The sequence below is a fragment of the Spinacia oleracea genome, chromosome 2, assembly GCF_020520425.1.
Source record: "Spinacia oleracea cultivar Varoflay chromosome 2, BTI_SOV_V1, whole genome shotgun sequence".
In the NCBI taxonomy this organism is placed as follows: domain Eukaryota; kingdom Viridiplantae; phylum Streptophyta; class Magnoliopsida; order Caryophyllales; family Amaranthaceae; genus Spinacia; species Spinacia oleracea.
The window spans coordinates 23,534,805-23,546,490 of NC_079488.1; the positions used below are offsets into that span (position 1 = coordinate 23,534,805).

The window sequence follows — 11,686 nt, forward strand, 5'->3', positions numbered from 1 at the left end:
TTAATATTATTAATTCCACTTGAACTGAAGCGGCATCTAGCTAGGCATTCAGCCCACTCACTGAATTATTAACTTGTTTAATCAATTAATAATGAACCGCATTTATTAGATTTAGTATTGAATGCATACTTGGACCAAGGGAATTATTTGTTCATAACGGAAGGTCAAATTAGGGGTATTTGGTGAACAGTACGAAAAAATAGGGGTATATTATATGATTCAAAACACGCGGGTGTATTTGGTGCATTTCGTTAAACGTTATGGACATTTCATGAAAAAACCGTTAAACTTAATAATAACTTTACATATTTGCCCTTTCCACATATGAAGCCTTTCTCCTCTTCATCTATCCCGTTTTGCTCCATTTAAAAAAGTAGTTAAGACATTTGGGCAAACGTCTCCAACCGTCCAAAATGAACTCAGACGATAACACAACCGAGTCAACCCAAAACTCGGACTGGGCCGAGTTAACTCACGAATGCTTGATCAACATCCTCTCACGCCTTCCATTGGATGACCGATGGAAGGGACCCATGCTCGTCTGCAAACCATGGATGGAAGCTTGCAGAGACCCTTGTCTCAACAACTCGCTCGATCTCGAACCCTACTTCGAGTCATCCACTGAGTCAACTCGTTGGTGGACTCCCGAGTTCCAGAGGAAGATTGATGCGATTCTCAAAGCCGTTACCGATTCCAGTGATGGGTCATTGAAGGAGATCCATGTTAGGCATTGCTCTGATCACGCTCTCATTTTTGCTGCTCAAAGGTTTGTTCTTTTTTCATTCTGTAGTTTTTGTTGAATTTAATTATTTAAAAGGTCTTGGGTACTATCATGTACCAACGAAATTAGCTGATATCCATGTGAACTTGTGATTTTTGGTTGGTGTGGAAAATGGTAGTGGGTATGTTATTGTTTTGACTATGTAATTTGTGATAAATTTCTTGAATTGATGAATAGAGGGATTATTAATAAGGTATAGTTTTGGATTGGATTGGATTGGATTGGATTGGATTGGATTTTGTTTGGTTTTCTAAGGCAGGAGTTCTTAGCAGTTTGTAAGAGGATTTTGAAGAAATTGGCTACTGTTATGCAATGAGGTGTGGATGATTAGTTGATTACATTGATCAATTGTCTAGAATTGGGAATCCATATAGAAGTTGATGAGTGGAGTATTTTAATTTTTACTTGGCTACTTGCTCTTGCTATAATCGAATTGGGATATATAGCATTGCATGATAAACAAACTTGAGATCTTTATGGAGATATCTCATATTTGGCCAACCCAAATTCTTATATGAGACTGTCCTCACCATCAACCGATGGTGAGACCAGTTCACATTTGCGAATTTAGGTATCTTACTTCTATAGTTTAGACATGTTACTTTTTTTTATAATTTTAGAGGAGGTACTTTTTTTAGTTTAGGTATGTTACTTCTATAGTTTATACATGTTACTTTTTTTATACGGAGTAGTTTTAGGGGAGAGACCTTCTTAGTTTAGGTATGGTACTTATATAGTTTAGACATGTTACCTTTTTTTTATAATTTTAGAGGAAATACTTTTTTTAGTTTAGGTATGTTACTTCTATAGTTTATACATGTTACTTTTTTTTATACAGAGTAGTTTTAGGGGAGATACCTTCTTAGTTTAGGTATGTTACTTCTATAGTTTAGACATGTTACTTTTTTTTATATAATTTTAGAGGAAATACTTTTTTTAGTTTAGGTATGTTACTTCTATAGTTTATACATGTTACTTTTTTTTATACGGAGTAGTTTTAGGGGAGATACGTTCTTAGTTTAGGTATATTACTTCTATAGTTTAGACATGTTACTTTTTTTTTTAATAATTTTAGAGGAGGTATTTTTTTAGTTTAGGTATGTTACTTCTATAGTTTAGACATGTTACTTTTTTTTATAATTTTAGATGAGGTACTTTTTTAGTTTAGGTATGTTACTTCTATAGTTTTAGGGAAAATTTGTCAAATACAACCTAGTAAAGTTTTCTATTTGCCAATTACAACCTTAAATTTCTATTTTTGTCAATTACAACCTTAAACTTATACATCCATTTTAAATTACAACCCGAAAATATTTTCCGGCAAAAATCACCGAAAGATGAAATAGTTACATATTTTCTATAAAAAAAATTAAACCGATAAATAAGAATTAAAATAAAAAAAAAAATTATCGAAAAATTATATTTTTTTTGTACTTCATAATTTTTTTAATAACGTTATGACATCATTTTCCGGTGATTTTTGCCGGAAAATGGTTTCGGGTTGTAATTTAAAATAGATGTACAAGTTTAAGGTTGTAATTGGCAAAATTAGAAATTTGAGGTTGTAATTGGCAAATAGAGAACTTTATTAGATTGTATTTGGCAAATTTGCCATAGTTTAGACATGTTACTTTTTTTTTTATACGGAATAGTTTTAGGGGAGGTACATTTTTAGTTTAAGTATGTTACTTCTATAGTTTAGACATGTTACTTTTTTTTATATATAATTTTAGAGGAGGTACTTTTTTAGTTTAGGTATGTTACTTCTATAGTTTAGATCTGTTACTTTTTTTATATAGTTTTAGGGGAGGTACGCTATTGGTTTCGCGCTCGTCACACCATCAAGTTGATGGTGTGACTGGTCTCACAGGAGACGCGCTGTTTTGCCAATTCTTTACTCATATTTTGCCAATTCCTTTCTCATATTTTTGATGTAGAATTTTTAGCCAAAAACCTCAGAAGACAACGACGATAATTTTTTTTAAGTGAGCGGGTAGTATTGCTTTCGATGGGGATCATTATTGTGCAATCTTTATAATGGTAAATCTTTAGCTATTTGAAGATAGAAATGATTGAATTGTGACTATTATTCCCTTCCATTTCTACATTGAAGACACAAGGAGATGGCGCAGAGATAAAAAGTAGAAAGTAAAGAGTGAATGGGACTCGGGAGGCGGTAAGGACTTATATGTTAAGTGTGAGACACCCACAATTGGTATGTGATAACTTAAATCTAAGATGGGATATTTTACTTTCAAATTGACGGAGTAATATATTTGACAGATATGCTATTGTTTGTTCTAATTCTTTGGGGTGAGAATTCGAAAAACTGATAAGAGGTAGTAGGTCACATTTTACATATAGTAAAAAGAATTTGAAAAATGAGTTGAGCCTCTCCGTGAAATTCAGTTTGACTGCTATAGTATTGGTTATTGTTCTGCTGCTTGGATAACAGGATAAGTACTCCTTAATATCTTGGCATTATCTGAGTCAGTTTAGTGATGGTAAAAATGCTTATTATGCTCTGTATTTAGCATCAAGCTTCATGGTTAGAGGTTAATCATGGGATAATGAGCTGGCTATTTTTGAGAATCACTTGGACTTGGAGTGTAGCTTGTCAAACTAACCTTTATATACAGAATGGTAAACCTCATTTAGACGTGCGTTGAGCTCATAGTGTAGCTTTTTCGGTATGACCAAATGGGGATCATTATACCTAGTAGCTGGTGACGAAAATAATTCGTGGAAGCACCTTTATTGATGCTAGAACCATTTTGTACCACTTGATGAGTTTCCCATGTAAATTTTGACATTTTTTCTTGCCTGAGCTAGTCAGGAATCGTAATAGGATCAGAATATGATTTGGGAGTTTTTGCAACGAACAATTTTTTTTATATATAGTGTGTAATGCAGGGGGTACTAACTGACTATGTCATACATTCATGGTCGAAGCTTGTTACTCAGGACTCAGAAGTGGTGAGGAAATTTAAGTTCAGTGCATGTGTAATTCAGGCTTTTATGCTGAAGAAAAATCTGCTGAAGGCACCTTAGAACGTAGTAAGTTTTGGGTGGCCATTGATCTGGAATAAATAGCAAATTTGTTTATCGAAGTTAATGAATTCCCTAATTCCCTGCTTCAGTTATGGCATTTTTGCTGAGTTTATTGTTGTTGTAGAATCTTAAGTCTAATACGTATGCCCTCTCCCCCGCCCCGAGATAAATATATCGTAGGGATCATATGCTGTAGTAATGCTTCTTCATTCCCCCTCTTAATCCCCTTTTTCTATCCTTCCCATTGAACAAACAGGGGATTGGGGCACGGCGCCTAAAGGTCTTATGTTATTGCTAGGTCCCTTTGCTTGTCCTTTGTGATAAACAATTGCTAGCTATTATGTGATATATTGTCTTATTGGTTCCTATTTTAATCTTATTGCGTGTGATTCTTAGGCTTTGTTCCGTTCATCTTATTATTTCAGGTAAAACAAGTAAAATAAGTTTAGATAAGATAAGTTTTGGAAAAATAAAGGTTGACTAAGTACAATTTATAACAAAAATAAGTTTTGATAAGATCTAATAAGTTCAGATAAGATAAGTTCAAAATATGAGTGAAAATCCGGTGAATAGAACGCATCTTTTGTATATACAGGTAACCTTTACTCATTATTGAGAAACTAACCCACACGTGCTTTGGGACTAATTGTCCCACATGGAAGAAATAGAGAAAGATTGACTAACGTATAATATTGGTGGACTACTCCACCTATCACCAATTGGTTTTAGGATGGAACCCCGTCAGACTTATATGCGGTCAATCTCTTCTCATGTACGGCCTCAGTTAATCATTTAATAGATGTCTGATGATGGAGTTTGATTGCCTTGTTTACAAGATGCCCAAAACTCGAGGTCCTTTCGATCAAAAGCAGCCAGAGTGTCTCTGATGCGGCCGTGACTGAGGTAGCCAAGAGGTGCCCTATGCTGAAAGAACTCGATATTAGCTTCTGCCATGAAATCTCCCATGAATCTCTATCATCAATAGGGAGAAACTGTCCTAGTTTAAAGGTACTTAAACGCAACTTCATGAACTGGTTAGACTCTTCCCAACATAGGGGAATTGTACCAAATGAATACCTCGATTCTTGTCCACAAGACAATGACTCTGAAGCTGCTGCTATTGGTAAATTCATGCCCAATTTGGAGCATCTCGAGCTTAAATTTTCTAAGATGACAGGTAAAGGCCTTGCTTTGATTTCAGAAGGCTGTGTAAACCTGGAATATTTGGATCTGAATGGGTGTGCAAACATGACCAGTCGTGATATTGTAAATGCATCCTCAAATTTGAAGAAGTTGAGGACAGTTAAGAGGCCGAACTTTTACATTCCAAGATCGGTTTATCACACCGAAAGGTATGGTCATTGGAGTTTGTATGATGAACGGTTTCAGACAGACGTGTTTAGGATATAAATCATGGCCCTGGGTCGCAAATATGATGTATTGTTCTTCTCTTTGCAATGTTTGTTTTATCATGTAAAGCATATATCTGTAATTGTTGTTGTATATTTGTTAAATGGTCAAACTTGTGATGTGATTTGATCATGGGATTTCTTCAAGACTATATACTTGATGATACTAGTTCTTTCGGTTGTCTGAAGGAAATGTTAACTGGTCATGTATTGGTGTTGTTATAAACCCATTTCTGTTATGTTCAATTTTTAAGGAATTATGTACTCCGTATTGTTCAATTAGCACGGAATACTTAGTTTTGTTGTGTTCAATATGTACGAAATGGTTAATTATATTTTGTTCAATTTGTACGACATAGTTAATTATATTATGTTCAAATCTGTACAAAATAGAAGTATTTATTTCATACTAATAGCATGAAAAAGCTCGGGAAAACCAGAAAAAAAAATAAAAAAAAAAAAAAAAAAAAGAAAAGGAAAAATTACCCCAATTCTAAGGTTATCCAAATCAAAACAACCGTCCATTACAATTAAAATATGTATTCTAATTTTATTCTAATTTGATTTTTTTTTTTTTTGACGGAATTCTAATTTGATTAAATGCATGTGAGATTTATTTGAACCAAAATAATATAAAAAAAGGTTGAGAGAAAATAGTAAAAGTGAAGGTTAGTGTTGTTTTAGAACGAAAAAAAATGAAAGTAAAAAGGATTGCGTCAAATAAAATCAGGGTTGTATTTAACACCCTTTATTCTACTTTTAATCCTAATGATTAACTATGGTTCAACTATTTAATGATATAAATCAAGATGATAAGGAAGTTAATAGTTTAAGTGTACTATTGATAATATAATTAAAAGTGAGTGTACTATTGGTGATATAATTAAAAGTGAGTGCATCATTAACAAAAGCCAATAATAAGAGTGTACTAATGAGAATTTTTCAATATTAAAATTAGATTAGATTTCCGTCAACAAAAATAGATTAGGGCTTACTCGGTATCATTGCCAATTTTCAGTTTTTGATTTTTTAGTCTTGAAAACTGAAAGTCATATGATTTAGATTGAATCATGAACCAAAAAATAGTTATACCTATACTAATTAAGTTTATTTTGAAAACTGACAATAAAAAACTGAAAAATACTTTTAATAATCTTCATATTTTGATTTTTAATTTTGCAAAAAATAGAAAACTAGAAACAAAAAATACACCAAACGTGCCCTTGGATTTAGATTTAGATTATTTGAGTATTTTGAAGCTTTTATTATCTCTCCTGTGAAAAGAGCAACTAATACGGTAAGTCGGTAACTCATCAGAGTGCAAGGTGGAGAGAAAGTCTTTGCCTATAACTACTATACCATTCCAATGATATAACCACATTAAAAAAAAGAATATCTTTAAAAGTGGGCCAAAAGATGCTGAAAGGAAAAAAGAAAAGGAAAAGATGGTCTGGCGCCAATGAAAATGTAGAGAGAGAAGTAAAATTTTGCAATTGCGCCAAAGTGAAGTTGGCAATTCTTAGGCGGCAAAAACGACGAATTTAATATACCACATAAAAATTAAATCAATGGTATTATCTTTTAGAAATCATCTTGTTCTTCATCAGTTGTTTAAAATATTTGCTCTTCCCACTCATCAAAAATGTTTCGGAAAAATCGATTTCCTTACCATAAATCTGTGAATTAATCGGTTCCATTAATTCATCAATTTGCATGATTTATCATCTCATGAAGTTGAATAAATTTGTGGAATTTGAGTTTCATTTTCTACAGTTGAAGAGATCTGGGCTTGATTTTTAGTACAGATCTCAGTGGTGTGGTGGTGTGTCGTAATTGTTGTTGATGGATAAAGACGCAGCTGTGGGCGGCAAGAGGAGAAGATTACAGTTAGAACAGGTAAAAGATCCAGATTTTAATCCCAATTTTTTTCAGTTTAACTCCTTGAAAAATGATGATTCATGTTATTAATTAGGGTATGCAGTTAGTGTAATAATTAGTTTCGTCTTAAGTTGCAGTAATTAATGTTAAATTAATATAGGAAACTTGTAACCTGAATGTTTGGATTAATAATTAGTTTCGTCGTAATAAGTTGCAGTAATTAATGTTAAATTATTAATTAGTTTCGTCTTAAGTTGCAGTAATTAATGTTAAATTAATATAGGAAACTTGTAACCTGGATGTTTGGATTATTGACAACATCGATTAATGTTTAAAAATTAAGAGAATTATATGTGTTAAATATAAGATTATATTGGTAGTTGTACCCAAAAAAATGAATTACAATAAAGCTAATGGTATTTGGTATAGTAGATGGGTAATTGGCTAGTGTAATCGTATATGGTATAGTAGATGGGTAATTGCCTAGTGTAATGCTATTTGGTATAGTAGATGGGTACTAGCCTAGTTTAATCATGTGTAATAGTAACTGAAACTTTTAAGGTATTATAGGAGGTTGATAATGAATTGGATGAAGAAGTGGTGGGTGAACATAGTGATTTATTTAGTGATGAAGGTGGTGATGAATATGGTGTTGTATTAGGTGTTGATTTAAGTGATGTAGATGAAGATGTAACTCAATGGACATTAATGAACCATCATTGATGGACGTTGCACATGACACGATCAATTCGACTCAAGGTCCTTCGCTACTAGGAGAAGAAATGAAGAAAAATGGAAAAGATTCTGCTCCAAAAGCTTCGCTTTAGCGAGTCAACAAAAGCATAGCTTTTGCTATTACATTTCGTGAGCGAAATAAACCTGCCTTACTGTTTCCCACGGGAGTCTCATTCCTAAGGGAAATTTCGATTCTTCCATTAAGAGTTTGGTACTCTCCCATGGGGCATAGAGGCGCCCTCGACTGGCGCCATTCCCCGACCTAGCAGCAGACGGGTTCAAATCCTACTTGGGGAGAATTTATAGTTCTCGCTTTTCTGATCTAGCGACCCCCGTCCTTCTACTTTGTTTCTAAATTAGCAGAAATTCCCAGCCCCATGCCCTAGAGATGAACTAGCATTTCCCCTCGCAACCATGCTATACGAGGAACCATTAATCCTCCTGTCTTCGGCACCAGGGGTATTGAAGACGTGGGACACATCCATTCCGAGGGAGGTTCCTCTTCATTCATCGAGTCTGTCCATAAGCTTCGCTTAAGCAAGTCAATCATACCCGATATTCAGAGCGCCGGAGATAGAAGCGGCGGCTGCCATAAAAAAAGTCGAGAATTTCAATCCATTTGCTGCCTCCTTCGCTACCGCTCCGTGGGGTCAACATTACGAAATTAGTCAGGTTCAGTTCTTCCTATAGCTGCAACCTATCTCATATTGGGGAGAAGTGTACCGCTCTCGATCAAAACATAATAGAAGAAAACTCTTAGCCTAGGGCAGATTCAAGGTATGCGGCTATCCGATGTCGAATCATCTAGTTGCTTTGACTACAGAACCATGCCTGTCTGTTGGAGCGAATTGGATGATCGGGCCGACTCTTCGACTTTACCTACAAAGCGAAGCTTTTGGGGCACCGGTTCCGGATGAGGAACACGTTGATAACGATTTTGGTATTGATTACGGAACGGAAGATGATGATTATGATGAGGAACTTGATACCGGAGATGATTTGGACGAGGAAGTTTTCATGGGTAATGATGATGACCTTAATGATAGTAATGATGAAGATGTCATGGGCAATGGTGATGACCTTAATGATAGTAATGATGAAGATGTTGGTGAAGATGTTGGTGTGGATATGGATGATGTGGTTATTGGAGAAGATGCACGTGGCGACGAAGGCAATCCATCTGCAGGAGAGGGTGTAGGTAGTGGGTTGGATGGAAAAAATTCTGGAGTGTATACGACCCCTACAAGGATGAAACAAGGTCCTGCTCTAGCCACCCCTGTTGTTGGAATGTCCTTTTCTAATTGGGAAGCTTTGAATAACTACTACCGTTCATATGGAGAACAACAAGGATTTGGCGTAGTCTGTGTAGGTGGCAAAACTTGTCCTAAAGAGAAAAGAGAGGAAAATGGAAAATAAAACTCCCTAAGGAGCTATGTGTGGAGATGTGAGTGTTATGGAAGAACCAACTACAGGCGTTTGGTGAATGGGAAAAAAGTAACTCTAACTGAGGATCCACTTGTTAAGAAGAAGTCAAAAAAGTGTAATTGCCCTGTTATGTTGTATGCTGCTCGTGACATGGTTAATAGTTGGGTGGTGAAGAATGTGGTAAATGAGCACTTGAACCACAATCCGACGCCTACGAAGTCTACACATATATCGGCGTTCAGGGTGAAGAAATTAACAGATACAATTATAAATCAGATTGTAAACGATCATGATTCAGGGGCGCCTGTTGCACAGATTTACAACAACCTAGCTGGTAGACGTAATGGGTGGAGAATATTGGTTTTACCAAGAAAGATATGCATAATCTTCTGAATAAGAGGATGCGATTGAGGCTTAGAGACGGAGATGCCACAGCGATGATAAACTACTTAGATAAAGTGACCCAAGATAACCAAAAAATTTCCCATCTTCACCGTTTAGATAAAACAGGGAAGTTGCAGGACGTCATGTGGGTTGATGCTCGAAATAGAGCGGCGTATCAGTATTTTGGGGATGTGGTTTGCTTTGACTCGACGTACTTGACGAATAAGTATGAGTTACCGTTTTCGAACTTTGTTGGGGTAAATCACCATGGGCAGACCATATTGTTAGGATGTGCTTTATTGTCCCATGAAGATGCAGAGACATTTGTGTGGCTGTTTCGGTCGTGGTTGTCTTGTATGGGTGGAAAAGCGCCGGCAGCAATGATGACTGACCAAGATGCTGCAATGAGGAAGGCGATTCGAATAGCAATGCCAATGCCACAAACCCGACATCGCTGGTGCATGTGGCACATTATGCAGAAGTTTAGCCGGAAACTTGGATCGTTGACTGAATACCCTCAAATTAAAGTCGCCTTACAGAACGTCATATACAATAGTTTAACTCCTGAAGAGTTTGAGGAGGACTGGGTTGTTGTCATAAAAACATTTGAACTGGACACAAAGAAGGAGACAAAGCAATGCTATAAGTGGCTAGAAGGTATGTTTGTCTTTCATAAGTTTCAACACTGTGAATGTCTTGAATCCTTATCTCTATAATATAGTTGTACCAAACCACAATATTTGACTTGTATTAATGTGTACTAAATTACTTTATATGTATTGTTTAGTACATATATGTGTGTGTGTGTTTCTCCATGAATAGTTGAAGTTGGTACATTGAAACATCAGAACAGGCTATGATGTCCATATTCATCTTTCCATATTCATCTTTCTCATTCATATTGCAGGTTTGTACAACCAGGGAGAAATGTGGATTCCGGCTTATGTTAAACATATATTTAGGGCAGGTATGCAGACGACCCAAAGGGTGGAAAGCATCAATAGTTTTTTAGACAGATACCTGAAGAAGAACACGAGGTTGTATCAGTTTGCTCCTAGATATTGTAAGGCAATGGAAAGTAGGGCAAAAGATGAAAGAGCTGCGGATGTAAACTGTAGTCGTTTCACAAGACCGTTAGTGGGGGAGTTTGCCGTGGAAAGGAAATTTCAGAAAATATACACAGATGCCAAGTTTGTTGAAGTTCAGCTCCAGTGCACGCGTGTTTGTTATGTTTCCCCCATTTGTTCCAAAGTTTTATCTGATTTGGAGGTGGAGCACACATTATCAGACAAAGTTTGGGTTTGGTCCAAGTTTCTCAGAAAGGAAATATCCTTGTCTGGCCGAAAGCGTACATATGTTGTAGTGTTCAACAAACAAACTTTAGTTGCGAAATGTGATTGCAAACATTTCGAGTGCTATGACATTGTGTGCATGCATATAATAAAGGTGTTGGACGTTGAGAATGTGGAAACAGTACCTGCCGCTTATATTGTGGATCGTTGGAGGAAAGATATCCAACGTAAACACTCCCTTGTGAAGGTTTCATATCATGATCCCGAGAAAACGGAGAAAGTAATGCGTTACGACAAAATTATGAATGTCGTAGAACCTGTTGCGATGCGTGGTTCCCTGACAGAGCAAAAATTGGACATTGTTATTGAGATGATTCAGAATATTGTGCTACGTTTGGACGAGAGCAATGTACTTACATAAATGAAAAATTAATATATATACATCAATTTTTTTTTGGAAGGGAGAAGTTAAAAAAAAAACACATGCAATCATCAAAGTTTAGGGGGACTTACCAACAAAAATAACACACAACCACCAGTCCCAGCAGCATAACTCTGAACTGCTAGCTTCCGTTGGCATGTGATCGCGTAGTCTAGCAGCCATTTATGACAAAAATCACACCAGTTATACTGATCTGCGTCCTTCGCAACGCATACAGCACCCAGCAGTTTCGTCGACATGTTTGCACCATCAGTAGAAGGACAAAGTGTAATACCTCGTATTTTTATAA

At 35.8% G+C, this 11,686-nt stretch overlaps 2 protein-coding genes across 2 annotated transcripts; both read left to right on the top strand.

Annotated features, from left to right (window-relative positions):
- The first annotated feature begins 353 nt into the window (after positions 1-353).
- On the top strand, positions 354-5,523 carry LOC110777179 (F-box protein SKIP1). Its single transcript, XM_021981788.2, has 2 exons — positions 354-766; positions 4,669-5,523. The coding sequence occupies exons 1-2, from the start codon at positions 414-416 to the stop codon at positions 5,240-5,242; spliced, it is 927 nt and encodes a 308-aa protein (XP_021837480.1). The 5' UTR covers positions 354-413; the 3' UTR covers positions 5,243-5,523.
- Positions 5,524-9,680: 4,157 nt separating this feature from the next.
- Positions 9,681-11,376, top strand: LOC110777180 (protein FAR-RED IMPAIRED RESPONSE 1-like). Its single transcript, XM_021981789.2, has 2 exons — positions 9,681-10,320; positions 10,571-11,376. Exons 1-2 carry the CDS (start codon positions 9,681-9,683, stop codon positions 11,374-11,376), a joined length of 1,446 nt encoding a protein of 481 aa, XP_021837481.2.
- Positions 11,377-11,686: the final 310 nt, after the last annotated feature.

Excerpts from the sequence above, each read along its gene's own strand:
- LOC110777179 (XM_021981788.2), top strand. The coding sequence starts at position 414 with ATGAACTCAGACGATAACACAACCGAGTCAACCCAAAACTCGGACTGG. Across the intron at positions 767-4,668 it reads CTCATTTTTGCTGCTCAAAG|ATGCCCAAAACTCGAGGTCC; the intron begins GTTTGTTCTTTT and ends CTTGTTTACAAG.
- LOC110777180 (XM_021981789.2), top strand. The coding sequence starts at position 9,681 with ATGCGATTGAGGCTTAGAGACGGAGATGCCACAGCGATGATAAACTAC. Across the intron at positions 10,321-10,570 it reads ATGCTATAAGTGGCTAGAAG|GTTTGTACAACCAGGGAGAA; the intron begins GTATGTTTGTCT and ends TTCATATTGCAG.